The sequence below is a fragment of the Arabidopsis lyrata genome (assembly GCF_000004255.2).
Source record: "Arabidopsis lyrata subsp. lyrata unplaced genomic scaffold ARALYscaffold_4, whole genome shotgun sequence".
NCBI lineage: Eukaryota > Viridiplantae > Streptophyta > Magnoliopsida > Brassicales > Brassicaceae > Arabidopsis > Arabidopsis lyrata.
The window spans coordinates 1313306-1328279 of NW_003302552.1; the positions used below are offsets into that span (position 1 = coordinate 1313306).

At 36.7% G+C, this 14974-nt stretch overlaps 3 protein-coding genes across 3 annotated transcripts; 1 reads left to right on the forward strand and 2 right to left on the reverse strand.

Annotated features, from left to right (window-relative positions):
• Positions 1–8382: 8382 nt before the first annotated feature.
• Positions 8383–10557, forward strand: LOC9316534 (GTP-binding protein At2g22870). Its single transcript, XM_002878594.2, has 4 exons — positions 8383–8931; positions 9022–9091; positions 9935–10097; positions 10178–10557. Exons 1-4 carry the CDS (start codon positions 8472–8474, stop codon positions 10385–10387), a joined length of 903 nt encoding a protein of 300 aa, XP_002878640.1. The 5' UTR covers positions 8383–8471; the 3' UTR covers positions 10388–10557.
• Positions 10469–11005, reverse strand: LOC9314708 (VQ motif-containing protein 29). The gene has a single exon (XM_002880421.2). It carries the CDS (start codon positions 10944–10946, stop codon positions 10596–10598), a length of 351 nt encoding a protein of 116 aa, XP_002880467.1. The 5' UTR covers positions 10947–11005; the 3' UTR covers positions 10469–10595.
• Positions 11006–11630: 625 nt separating this feature from the next.
• LOC9316535 (fatty acid desaturase 4-like 2, chloroplastic) lies at positions 11631–12822 on the reverse strand. The gene has a single exon (XM_021028896.1). The coding sequence runs from the start codon at positions 12751–12753 to the stop codon at positions 11905–11907; it is 849 nt and encodes a 282-aa protein (XP_020884555.1). The 5' UTR covers positions 12754–12822; the 3' UTR covers positions 11631–11904.
• Between the last annotated feature and the right edge of the window lie 2152 nt (positions 12823–14974).

Consider the following 14974-nt stretch of genomic DNA (forward strand, 5'->3'; position numbering starts at 1 on the left):
CTTCGGTCATCGTGCTTTTCAGTAATCGAGTTCTGCGTCTTAGGGTAAGAGAATTCTAAAGTATCCCCACAGACGGCGCCAAACTGTGGAAGTCGAAACTAACACAATCAAGATTTGTCTAGGGTTTTATTTTAGGGATACGATAATCGCGAATTCTCAAAGAACAACAGAAACGATTGATACCAAAGATGGTGTTCTTGATATTATTAATGAAAAAAGATGACTTTGATCGTACAAGAGTTTGATCGTAAAAGAAAAAGTGTTTGTGCTGTGAGAGCTTTGCGTAGTGTAATTTCTAGAGCGATATTGCCTCTCTTTTGCTTGAGCCTTGAATCTCTTTATATAGGGGCGATAAACCGCCTCTCCAGCGATATTCTCGGAAGATTTCCATTTATCTTGAAGTCGGCCAGAATATCGCGGATTAGGACAATTTCCTTATTCTTCGGAGTTTTCCGGAAGATTTCCTGATTTGAGTTGATCCTTCGCGATTCTTCCTTATCATTTTCGAGTTTATCGGAAATGATCCTTCTTTTTCGGAAATGATAACTTGCTTGGAAATGATACCTTTAGAGAAGAATATTCGCTAAGTCTTTGCTTCGGGCGATGATGAAGGCTTCGCCTCAGAGAACTTGTGCAACCGGCTCGGAAACAAGAGAGACGTGGCCTAGGCTCCCGAGGGAAAGCGGCTCGGGTTCACGGAAAGAGCCAGCTCGGGGGTCTCGACACAAACCGGCTCGGTTTCCCGAAGTGAAACGGCTCGGGCACTTGAAGGGAGCCGGCTCGGGTTCACGAGCCTGCTGACAGAGCCCGAGCAGACTATGGGTTTTCCCCGAAGTGATTGAGGCGATGACCCGAGGTGAGTGGCAATCTGACCCGAGGTGAATGACAGTCCGACCCGAGGTGAATGGCAGTTCGACCCGAGGTGAATGGCAGTTTGACCCGAGGTGTCTTCAGAAATTCCCTGAGGCGTTCGAAGTTCGGCTCGGTGCTATGGGATGAAATCCGACCCCAACATGGATGATGTATGGTACAACTATAGCTAGAAAGGTATGTTTTCGAAGTTTAATTTGACCATAAAAAGTTTACATTGTAGTGATTTGTAATAGTGTCGTCGCATATATGTGTTGACAAACAAAAAAAACACATGAAATAATTCGAGTAAATTCATATATAAACTATAAAATGGAAAGTGGATTCATGGAATGTTTTTATTGAAAATACATGTTGTCTTGTTTGATTAATTGGACGGGACTGCTAAATTTTTGTTTCATATAACTAGCAAAAATCGATATGTCAGATCATTTCTGAAGAATCAAATTATTCATACTGATTGCTAATTAGCCATTACTATTGTATATCTACTAAAAATTATACCAGATTTTGATGGACATATTAACTATTATATGCGTTGAACTTCAAAATTCAAATTAACAATTTAACAAATATTAAAACATTGTAAAATCCCACGAAACAAATGCCAAACAAATATCCACTTTTCATTTTATGCTAAAATGAAAGAGTATCCTCTTAACATTTTGATCTTGTTGTCTTTTGACTTCTTGTGTAGATAAGTGTTCTACTCGGCTAACACTTCTCTTTGTCCACCTTGATTGTGATATACGTCTTGGATTCCACCAAGACAAGACTCACGGTTTCACGGCTAAGAAGCTTAGGCGGAGTTGGTTTGAATGGAGGGTAACCGGTTTGATGCTTGATTCCACAAACACCGAGGGTGGGAGACAGGGATTCAAGGGCTATTTCTCGCGAGAATCCAAGGCTCCACACGAACACCAAGTGATTTGATTCCACAAAACACTTAAGAACTCGCAAGAACAATTATATTGATTCCAACTTGAAGTTGAAGCAAAAACAGACTTTGATTGATTGATAAAACGTAAATACAAAGTAGGAAAGCAAAGAGCTTAAATAGAAAAGTGCAACAACGGTCTAAAACTTAGAAAAGGAAAAAGAATGTTTTGAAAGAAAAAGAGGAACGTGATGATTCTAGCCGTTAGGCTTTAATGGAGGATCTTCAGTGATGGCGTCGGGAGTTAAGTCATAGCTTAGGTCTTCAAGGAATGGACGTCTAGGATCATTAAGGAGGAATGGAGGGTCTGGATCAAGAGTTGGTAATGTGATATTGATAGAAAAGGCAAACGCTTTTCCAGGAAAGAAAAGTTTCTTCTTTGTTGTACCCATGTGTAAAATACTAAAATTGGATGTGGTGTGGTTTTGGAAGCGTCAAAACGCCGTGTACTATTCATGGGGGTGAATATAAACATCACGAAGTCTTCAATGTGGTCAGGCGGTTTGTCGGTTTGAATCAACTCGGTTCAGAATGGGAGGCTCGATAGCTAGTATGAGTACACCGGTACAAGATATGGACCAACTCTGATTGTAGCTCGATGATGGGATAATCCGCTTCGAGAAAAGCTTCTTTATGGTTAGGGGTGTCAAAATGGGTAATCCGACCCGACCCGACCCAAACCCATATGGGTTCGAGTGTTTAATAGACGGGTTTGATCCGACCCATATATTTATATGGGTTGAATTTACATACCCAAACCCATTATTGTAGAAATCCATTGGCTTAATGGGTTATATGGGTACCCATATATATGTATAATAAAATATATAAATAATAAAAATCCCAAAAAATAACATAAAATTGTAAACCAACAAAAGTTTTTAAATAATAAATTAAAAAAATCTAGATATTATACATATATTTTACTTTTTACTTTTATTTTTAGGTAAAATGTAAACTTTAATAGTTATTTTAGATATTTTACATATATAGTTGTAAAGAAAAGAAGATATTTTACATATATTTATATAAATTTTACATAATATATTAATATAGATATATATAAATTTTACTTTTTAGTTTTGGTTATGAAACCCATGGATAACCCATGACCCTAATGGGTTTTACCCATTAAACCCATAACCCTAATAGGGTAACCCACTAAAACCCATTTATATATATGGGTAAAAAAATTCTACCCAAACCCACTAAAATCATGGGCGGGTTCGGGTAACCCATGGGTATTAACCCATTTTGACACCCCTATTTATGGTGGATTTTCGAGTGAATTCTCTGGCCGAACTCCATTTGATGGTTTGGTGAAAAATTGGTCAAGAGAACTCGTTCTCGGTAATTTAAGAAATTTAACTTTAATTATTTTAATGTATAATTTACATTTATATTTATTTTAATTTAATAATAACTCTTCCTAAATATTTTTGTGTACTCTCACAAATTTATCATTGTCCCATGTTTCTTACATCTCTGTTGATCTCTCACTCATATATTTCTCATTCTTCATCTAAGTTTAAGATATAGATTTGACTAAGAAATTGAATCAACAAAAGAAAAGTAAATGGTATGGTGATCTGATTATCATTTCCATAAACTTATTATCAACAAAACCTAGACGAAAAGTCCAATAGTAAGGAATAATTTTCTTTACCTATTATGTGGTCCGGTACTCCAACATGTGTACAAATGTTGTGCAAGATCAAAACATATGTAAGTACTGGCCCATCAATCTCTAATTTTTTTTTCGTTTAACATAATTTGTAATGTAATGAAATCACGGTGAATCCTAAAATATTAAAAAATATTAGGCCTGGGAGTTCGGAATTTTCGGGTTATTCGGGTCGGTTTGTTCGGTTTTCTGAAAATTCGGTTTTTTGAAATTTTCGCCGAATTAATCCGAAATTAAATTCGGTTCGGTTCGGTCGGTAGTCGGTTTTTTCGGGTCGGTTAGCTGATTTTAATTTGGGTCCGAGAAAATTGAATCCTATGACCAATTCGGTTTATCTAACCCGAAATAGACATTTTTCAAAGGAAAAACTAGTGTAACTACTAAATAAAGACATCCAAAAGCAAAAACCATTACAAAACCATACATAAAGATGTACTGGTAGCTTAAAGCTGTGTTTGTGAGTTAAAGCTACAAGTACAGACCAGTACAGACCATTACAAACTATTAATGAAGCTGATAAGCTAGCATTACATCAAGAAACCAATATAGAACCATACAAATATCAAGTATGATTTAGTGGTTAGCTTACCAGTTGTAGATTCACAAAAAATGCTAATCCGCACCAAAAGAGCAGCTTCACAGTTAGTACATTAAAAAGGCTGTTTTTCCGCATCAAAAAGGACAAAAGCGCAGCACCTACCTATCTGTGAAAAGCATAACAAAGAATTAACAATGTCCTCAAAAACCTGAACTACTTAATCTACAATAGAACCACAATCATACCTGCCATACTATGAAGAATCATGTAATAGCAACCGCTGAATTCCGAGCATCTACAAAAGAAAACAAGAGATTAGTTACAGACTTATAATGATAAAGAGTATGAAAGGATTTAAACTGTCAATGAGAATAGTTAAACTTACCAAGAGACTCAAAGAATTCAAATTCTTGTAACATTTGGGCCAAGTTTGCTACTGCATCCTCTTTTTTATAGGTACACTTTAACCATTGTTGTGTGCATAGCAAAACCTCTACCATGTAAGGAGTCAGAGAACTCCTATAAGGATCCAACACCCTGCCAGTTGTACTAAAAGCAGACTCTGAAGCAACTGATGAAGCTTGAATTGCTAGAACATCTCTAGCAAATTCTGACAAGACAATGAACTTAGAGCAATTACGTCTCCACCAACTGAGAACATCATAAGGCATCCCCAACTGATTTTCAACTCTCGGCTCTGGTTTTTCTGTGAGATACACCTTTAACTCATTGTAGCTAACTTCATTAATCTTCAATCCCACCACCTTATCATATATTGACAGCATCCCCTCACAATCATCTTCATCATCTGATAGCTCAAAGGTGCAAGGCTGCGGCTGAGAGTCTGTTTGCTCTGTCTGATCTTCAGTATCTTCATTGTTTTCTGAGTTGGTGGGCTTGAAACTGTAATGATCATACAGTGTTTCCATTACACTTGAAACTGAAGCATGCAGTTTCCTACTCTCTATGGTATCCTTACCATACAGCTGGTCAAAGCAAAGGGAAGCAAACTTCATCTTGTTCCGAGGATCAAAGACACTGGCCACAATCACTAGAGGATTCATGTTACTCAAACCATCCCAATACTTGTCAAACTTATCCCTCATGTCATTAGCTTGCTTTTTGGTCTCCTCATCAGAACTGCTACACTTAGTGATCAGACTCCTCTCAATGTCCACAATTTCAGAGTAACACAAACATGAAGTCACAGTCTTGGAAGCAGAGAATATCAAAGTACACTTGTAAAAGACTTTCAGAAATTTGACTAACCTTGCAACCTTCTCCCAGTCAATAGAAGTTGGTGGTCCAACTCTCTTAATCTTATCCTCCTCTTCTAAGAAATAATCACAGTACAACTTGTCCTCAGCCTCCATCTTCTCAAAGGCCACCCTCAACTTCAAAGCAGAAGACAACATCAGAAATGTAGAGTTCCAGCGTGTGCTGACATCTAAAGGCAAGCTGCCTCTAGCCAACTTACCTGTCTCACACTTCAATGCAAAAGTCTTCAGCCTGCTGAAGGAAGACCGGACATACTTAACAGCATTCCTAATGGCAACAATATGAGCATTAGCCTTCTTCAAACCATGTCCAACAATCAGATTGAGGATATGTGCACAGCAACGCATGTGTAAAAATTCACCATCTTTCACTAATGAGTATACTCCTCTCATCCTTAACTGATTCTTAAAAACCTCCAAAGCTTTGTCATTGTTCCTTGCATTATCAACTGTAACAGCATAGACCTTCTCAATTCCCCAATCATCCAAACAATCCATCAACTGGGCTGCAATGGTGTCTCCTTTATGGTCTGTGATCACCTTAAAACTAAGGATTCTCTTCTGTAATTCCCACTCTGTGCTAATCCAATGACCTGTGATCACCATGTAGTTGTAGGAAGTTGTAGGACAAGTCCATATATCTGTTGTCAGAGAAACCCTTTGTTTCTCAACACTAAACAACTGCTTCAAAGCTGCCTTCTCTTCCAAATACATAGCAACAATCTCTGTACTGCATGTCTTTCTAGAAAATGTCTTGTACATAGGCAAGACATTGCTACAGAACCGCTTCCAACCCTCAGATTCTACAAATGAGAATGGCAACTCACTGACTACTACCATCTCATTAACTGATCTCCTAAACATGACCGGATCATACTTCACCAGCTTCATATTTCCATTGTTATCACTACTTAGAATCTTCTGGTTCTCACTTTCTACCCAATCCTTGTACTGTTTGCATCTATTTATGTGACCTATCATCGGACTAGTTCCAACTGTTTTTGTATCACAAGCAATCTCAGCTTTACAGTACTTACAGTAGCTCTTACTGAGATCTTCTTCTCTTTGAATAAAATGCTCCCAAACCGGAGCTCGTTTTGCATACTTCTTCCTTGGTTTAGTTGGCTTATCAGCACCAGAAGCAGGCCGTGGTCGTTTATTCCCAGTTACAGTTTCTGTCTCTCCTGTCTTCTGAGGGTTATGTGGAGGTTCACTCTCGTTTTGCTCTTCAGTCATCTACAAATTATACACAAACATCCCATTAGCTTCAACAAAAGGACAATAAAAGGATCACACAAGGACCACACAAGAACACACAAGGAACAGGACCACAATAGGAGAAAAAACGAAACCCTAATTTTAAAATGTAACCTATATACATGCAAGTCTTAATTTAAAACCACTCGGAGACCATAAACAAATTACACACACCGAACCCTAAATTTCTGGATGAAAACTGGAGTCCAAAACCCTAAATTCTACAAATCGAAGATTTGCATAATGTTAAGAGTTCTGGACACAGTTATTCATCCAGAAATTTAACCAGTCGGAAGCAGAATCAAACGAAGAAGATCGAAAGAAGCAAAGAACTGACCTCTTCGAAATTCTAGGTTGAGTTTATGTGAAAAAGGGTTGCGGATTTGGGATGATGAAGATGAAGTGATGAAGGAGAAGAGACGAGATGTGTTGCAGACGAAGAAGAACAAGAAGAAGAAGAAGAAGAGAAACTGAGAAAGAGACGAGCTCGAGAGGATCGCAGGAGGCGGAGACGAAGAAGAAGATAAGTGAAAAATTAGGGTTAATGACTTAGGTTTAGACTTATATAGGGCTGCCTAAACTACTAAACCGATCGGCCCGATAACCGAACCGACCCGAACCGACTTCCGATTCACCAAATTAATTTCGCCGAACGGTTTGATTTCTCTCTTCGGTTTACGCCGATAACCGAAATTCTCGGTTTAATCGGGTCGGTTTGTTCGGTTTAATCCGAACTCCCAGGCCTAAAAAATATATAATAACCTTATGAACGTGATTCCAAAAGTAACAATTTTGCAAAGAAAAAAGATCATTAAGAAAAAAAAGAATTCGTAATCACAAACTCAAAAAGAAAAAAGAAAAAAAAAACAAGTTAAAATCGTTTTTACATAATTTTGTTTCTAAAAAATTAAGAGATGCATAAAAAAAAATTCATTGCGGCAAAAAAAAAATTATAACCAAGATAAATCGTTTTTATATTCTTTTGTTTTAACAAAAAATAAATAAAGTACAAATCGATTTTTTGGTTTCAGCAACTCAACCTAAGCCTAAACCGCGTCTTAGCCTCGTTGACGGAAGAGAAAGAGTTAAACCTCCCGTTGAAGATGACCAAGGATCTTCTTTTACACACATTCTTTTGCTAGTGGCTCTCATCCTTCTTTCCACATCCTCACCATCTGTGGAGATGAATCTTTTGGCTCAATCCACCAACTTTTGAGGGTTAGAGGATACAAATCCTTTATATATATATATAACCTGATTCGAAGCCAAAGTTTTATTTCGAAGATTTAGAAGCACCATCAAATACATAACTGAGCCATATCTGGATGTGAAGATCATTGTTTGATGGAGGAGCAGCTTTGCAGAACGACACTAAACAAGATTTTTAGTAAAGTAGTCTTTTGTAACTCTTATTGATTTTTCTGAAATTTAGTTTCCCAATCCCTATCTTTTCTTATTGTCAAACTCTTTATCAGTAATCTTTTCTTTAAGAACCACCATTTATGAAAGTTTAACATGAGTTTGCAAATTTTTTTGTGGATGAAAAAAATAATACTCCCTCTATTTCATAATATAAAGCGTTTTCAATAAAGTTTTTTGTTTCACAATATAAATCGTTTTTGAGTTTCAATGTAAATTATATATTACTTTAATATTTTATGATTATTTATATTATACAGTCTCTTTTATAATTGGTTGAACTTTTAAAAAGTAGATATTTTTAATCGGCGTGTTTTTATCTAAAACGATTTATATTATGAAACGGGAGTAGTAAAGTACTTGACAAAAAAAAATGTCAAAAAATGAAAGCCTCCGTCTGAAACGGAAAGAACCACTCTGGTCTAAAAAGTAAAAACCCTATCTTCTTCATTCTAAACCCAAACACAGAGACCTCTCTGCCCAAAAAAAATGGTGCTACTTCTCCGATATCGATCTTTAACGATAAATCTCACTCCTTTAATACCAAAATCTCACAAATTCCACACTCTCCAATCATTTCGTAACCCTAATTTCATCTCTATCCCAAAAATCTCAGCCTCTTCGAACAATCCAGCAACAACAACGAATCGTTCGATCTCCGACGCGGCCAAATTCGCTAAGTCAGTATTATTCATACCTCCTGGTGTAGAGATTGAGGAACTAACAGATGATATGGTTCTTCCGGGCTCCAATATCGTAATCGGACCTTTTGCGGGTCATTCACAAATCAAAGAAGTTGAATTTGTTAAAAGTAGTGCTCGAGCTAGAGATTGTCCTAAAGATGATCGTCCTGAGATTGCGATTTTGGGTCGTTCTAATGTTGGCAAGTCTTCGCTTATCAACTGTTTGGTTCGTAAGAAGGAAGTTGCTCTTACCTCTAAGAAACCTGGTTTGTGTTTCTTACAACTTTGATTAAAAATTGAATATTTAAGTTTTGGAAATCTTAAAGTTTTGATTTTTATTTTTTTTGGTGAAATAGGGAAGACTCAGCTTATAAATCATTTCTTGGTGAATAAGAGTTGGTACATTGTGGATTTGCCTGGTTATGGGTATGTGTTTTGATCTCTTTTATCTAGTTTTCTTGTTTGATATTGAGACTAGGATTTGGCATTTAGGTTAATCGGTTCGGAATTTTTGGAATTTTGGTGTTTATGTTATGCAAAATTCTCACCGAATTAGATGGAATGAAAGTTCGGTTCGGTTTGGTTCAGTTCGTAAGGGACAAATTTTGGTAGGTAAAAAATTGATGCCGAATTAGAATCGAAAACCAAATTCGGTTCGACTTTTTCATCAGAAATAACTTTGGCTAAATTTGGTATATCTGGGTTCATTTTGGTAAAATTTAGGATACAGTTACAGTAATTACGGTTAAATTTAGGATCAAAGTTCGGTATTTTTGGTTTCGTAGTTCCGAAACCAAATGGAACCAGTTACCGAATTTCATCATTCCTCTTGCCAATAGGTTTTCAACCAAATTAGCTAAATTTTGGTTCGGCTTGGTTGGCTTATTCGGTTCTGAACTGGTACATTTTGGATTTGCCTGGTTATTGTTTTTGATGATTTCGGTTCGATTTACCGTAAGAAGAAACAGAACAATGATGTTTGGTTAAATTTGGTATATTAATAGTTACTCCTCTCATGGTTCTACATAGCTTGTTTGGTGCTTTCGGTTTAATTTGGGTAAAATTTCGGTTATTCGGGTTCAGTTTATGATAGTATATTAGTAATTTTACTTAAATTTAGAATAAAATTTTGGTAATATCGGTTAGGTGGTTCCGAACCAAACCGGTTGAGCTGGCTAATTCGGTTTGGAACTGGTACATAGTGGATATGTATTTGATATCTTGCTTTCAGATAAAAGTTCTTGTTTGATGTTGATACTGTATTTGCAGATTTGCTAAAGTTTCAGATGCTGCGAAAACAGATTGGTCTGCGTTTACTAAAGGTTACTTCTTGAATAGGGACACTCTTGTATGTATTCTTCTTCTGATCGATGCAAGTGTTCCTCCTCAGAAGATTGATCTTGATTGTGCTAATTGGCTTGGTCGCAACAATGTATGTGTTAATTTGGCTTTTGTGTGTTCAGTGAAATGATGCTTTGAGGTGTTGTTAATTGTCGATTTTGATGATTTCAGGTACCGATGACTTTTGTGTTTACGAAATGCGATAAAATGAAAGCGGCCAAAGGGAAAAGACCTGATGAGAACATCAAAGCTTTTCAACAAATCATTAGAGAGAATTTCAAAGTACATCCTCCTTGGATTTTGACGAGTAGTGTATCCGGTTTGGGCAGAGACGAGCTTCTTCTTCACATGTCGCAGCTGAGAAACTACTGGGATCAATAGGAATCTTGTAAATTTCGCGAACTAATGTTCGAAAAGGTCGGTTTTAATACATTGGTTATATCAAATGGCAGTTTTGTAATGTAACGGTAACTTTTGTATTCATAGATAAGATCGTAAAATGTTACTACAGTTATATATCTGTGGGAACAATTTCAAGAATTGCCGAAAAACTGGCAAGAATTACAATTAAAGGAAGCTTTTTATCTCGCTACCATCTTGAAAGATTTGCAGGACTAAGAAGAGGGAAAGCTTCCCAAAACCGAGATGATGACGGTGAAAGATCAAACGCGAACGGGTTATCCTTAGCTGTTGTTGTGTCATCAGAAATCTTGACTGGCTTAGCTTCAACTTGATGTACCTCTTGCTCATGGTCATGTGCACCAGTTAGCCTCTGAACCAACTCCTTAAAGTTAACAGGCTCGACTCGGTAAACTTTAGGATGCATCCGCTGAGGCAAACCCGATACGGGTTTTTTCCATGGCTTTGCCGGTTGCTTTCGGGTCGAATGAAGCGAGGAGTGGTAGTTCTGAGAGAAACATGGCTGAGAAGTAGCTTCCATGACGATCAGAAGTTTCTGTAATACACAAATGATTTGAAGCGAAGTGTCTTATCTTGATGGCTTTGTGTGTACATAAGTATTTATATGTGTGTGGACGGCATTATTATATGTTAACGTTTTTGAAGCGTGTGGGTCAAAAGTGTTTTGGGTTTTATGATCTTCTTTTGCGGCTTATTCGGTTTTGACTTTTAAGTGAAATAAATGTGCGTTTTTGGGATCGAGATGGGTTGGTTCATGGAATTGAAATGTCAACGTGGGTGTGCTAACTATTTTTATTTTCTTGTTTATTTAAATGTTAGGTGGAAAAGCAATGAGAAATTTTGGATTAACATGGTTTTTTGTTATATAATAGTATACAATAGAATAATGTTCTCGTAAAGTGATTTATTGTGCATCGTATAGTGTTAATAGTGGAGCATTAATCCATGATGCAAGTCTAACATTGAAGGAGAGCAATGGAGCATCATCAGTTATTTAATTCTCTTGTTTTGTTTTTACCTTTTCTACCTTTCGTTATGATCCTGGAAAAATGTTTAGGTCCACAACTACACAAAATAACAAACAAACAAAACTTTTGCTTCCAAGTGTCAGAGTAAAAGCAATAATGTAAAGAGATATCTTCTTGATAAGTGATGAGACTCAATTATCCACATAGAAAGATATATCCTATCTACAAAACTTGAATACCACTTTCCAATGTTTGCAAACATTTTAGACGTTGTTACATTTACCCTAAAAATTATATATTAAACTTTTCAAAGCTATCAAAATTGTGATCTACATGTTTTTAAGTAAAAGAAAACATTTGTTTTTTTGAAAATCAAATTAATAAGTCTTAAACTAAAAGATAGATTAATCTCGAAATCGCGGGTAAAAGATCGAGTTTTCCCACTTAAAATGGCGAAGAATATATCTAAAAGTGCCGCTAACATTTGAATATGTCGGTTTCTTCCATCCATTAGGAGTTTGACTCGGTCCATGACCTCGGTCTCACCCCCATCTTGAAATACAACACCATCTCCATTGCCTCAAAGACCTTGCTTTCATCCAAAACCTTGTTCCAAACCCCACTCACTACGCAGTAATTGTTATTATACGGTGCTCGGTGATGATTCACATGATGTACCCGTGAAACAAGCAGCCCAATGTCTTGCAACCCCACCACAAGAGGTGGAAGCTTGCTCTTGGTTCCATGAGCCCAAGTATGGAACAGCTGACAAAACAATACGCTAAATGCAAACATGCTTACAAAGCCATGAAACACATGGTCTTCAAATGCAAGGTCTAGTGGGAGAACTATCAAGGTGGTGCCTCGAGCCATAAAATGTAGATTGTTTGCAAATTGCCGTCTGGTTATTGTCCAAGGCCACTTGTGGTGATCTTGAGAATCTTCGATATGGGTTCCTACTAGAGGCGTTGACTCATCACCGTAGTTATCGGTGGCCCAGTGGTACACACCAGAACCTAGATCTGCTAAGAAGTACCCGGCAAAACCGGCTAAAGTTGGTTCGAGCCAGAGATGAGAACCAAACGCTCCAATGATAGATTTTGCAAAAGAGACAAAGACGGTGGTGCAGCCAGCTGCAACCCATAACCGGTGAGTCCATGTAGATTGTAGAGTTGTGTCGTTGGAGAGAGGAGGATTCACAAGTCGTTGCTCAAGAACAAACTTCTCATGGTTAGGCTGAGAGTTGGTGGTGGGAGTAGTAACCAAGCACGTGACACGGAGAAGCGACGGACGGTGGCTTCTTGGGATGTTGTTTGTGATTGGACTTAGAGTGTACTTTGTTTGAAGAGGTATTGCCATTGAAGGAGAGGAAGATATCAAGTTTCTTGTTTTTTTTTTTCCAAAGCTTAAAAACAAGGATATAGGAAGAAAAACAAATCATTTAAAAGAGATAATTTTCGACCCCAAAAATATTAGGGATAATATTGTGGGATAATATTATCCCACATTGGAAAGATCTCTTGTCCTTTCCAATGTGGGATAATATTATCCCTAATAAAAAAAGTAAGAGAGTAAGAGATAATAACATTAGAAGAAAATCTCAAAATTTGGATTAGTTTATGAAGTTACCAACTAAAACCTAACATTAAAAGGTACAATTAAACCCAAAATTGCTCGTTAATCCAGATTTCTATTTTTTTTTAGTTTAGGAATTAAAAAATAACTAAATAAAACATTCACTTGGTACGTAAACTGGGTATTTGATCAAGGAAGATCAAACACCATCAAGGAACCAAATCGCCATAGAAAGAGATGAATGATGAAATTAAAATCACCAAAAGGCATATATAGTTCTTCAAAACCACACACATATTCCATACATTATCTATATGGTTTTTTTTTTCTTTCTTTTTTTTGCCAGCCCATTATCTATGGTTTCTATAATTGAAAGTAAAGTTGAAATTTGATTTGGAAGAAGAATATGAAAGCATTTTTAAGCCAAGATAAATAAGGTCAAGTACCAACAAAGGTGTTTATTACAAACCATAAAATAGAAAATTACAAACACAAAAGGGTTTATGTGTATAACTCACGTCACATATTTCATTACAAACATAAATGTTTCACAAACACTTCGAGAAATTGTGAGAGGTAGTGTTCAACAAGCACTTACGGTAACTACTCTGCGCTTGTTTCCACAAAACTTGTTCGTGAATCAGTAATGTTTGTGAAGCAAAGATATGTCCAATCACCAATCCGCAAAAAAACACCAGGTCCATAGGCTATTGCGGCCGCTATCTAGCTAATCACTTGTTCTTCTAGTTCCGAAAATTCTTTCGGTTGTTAAAGCTGTCAAGCGGGTCAAACCCGCCCCGCAGCGGGTTTCAAAATTTTTGACCCGCAAAAAATCTGCCCCGCAAAATCCGCGGGAGAAAATATTAGACCCGCATCCGCCCCGCTTAATTTTGTAGGAGCCGTTGATAACCTGCGGACTTTTAAAAACTTACTTTTTAAATATTTTTAAATTATATTTAAAACAAAAATATGATTAATAATAATTTTAAATATTAATACACATATTTTTTTAAGAAAATTTTAATTTTTTTAATTATTTTATATATATTACGAATTATTTTAATATTCTACAACTATATATTAGATAAATTTATATACAATTATATATATATATATATATATATATATATTTTTTTTTTTAAAAGCCCGCGGAACCCACGTGTTTACCTGCAATTTATAAAACCAACCCACACCCGCCCCGCAGCGGAGTGGTCGGGGCAGGGCCCGCGGGTTTTCCTCAAATTGACAGGCCTAGTTGTTGTGGTGTAGGATTATGGATATGAGTTTCTCCAAAGATTTTCTCAAAGAATTGGTTTGACCGGAGGATGACGACGTTTAGTGATGGCAGAGAATCCAACAAAGATGGAAACTTGTCTTTGATTTTGTTGCTTTCGACATTCAGAAACTCCATCGCTTTACAACTGATCTGTTTGGAAGTTTTCCCTCCAACTGGTTGCAGCTAACGTCAAGAGTTGGTAGCATTGCCAAACATATCTGGAAGACTTCCACTAAGAGTGTTGTTACGAAGATTTAGCACTAAAAGGGAATTGGTTTAATTCCTTGTGCATGAAGGAATTGAGCTGTTGAGGAGATTGTTGGACAAGTCTAATTAACATACGTAAAGATCTAAGCTTACACATCTGATTTGAAAATTCTTGGAATCCACTCATATCAAGTGGAACCATGGATTCGATGTAATTATTATTGAGGTAGCTAGATAATTCAATAAGTTTTGTTAAATTTGAAAACAAAACAGGAATATTTCTACTGAAGTTGTTTTCGGCAAGGCTCAAGTATCTTAGTTGGGTTAGGTTTCCAATTGTAGCTGGAACTTGACCTACTAATTCATTAGCTGAAATATCAAGCCTAGTGAGACGAAAAAGGTTTCCGATTGAACAAGAAATCTGCCCATAAATATTGCAACTAGTAAGGGATAGGCTTTGAAGATTTTGGAGTTTGAAAAGACTACTATTTGGTTTCAAAGAGATATTAAGAGAAACATAAT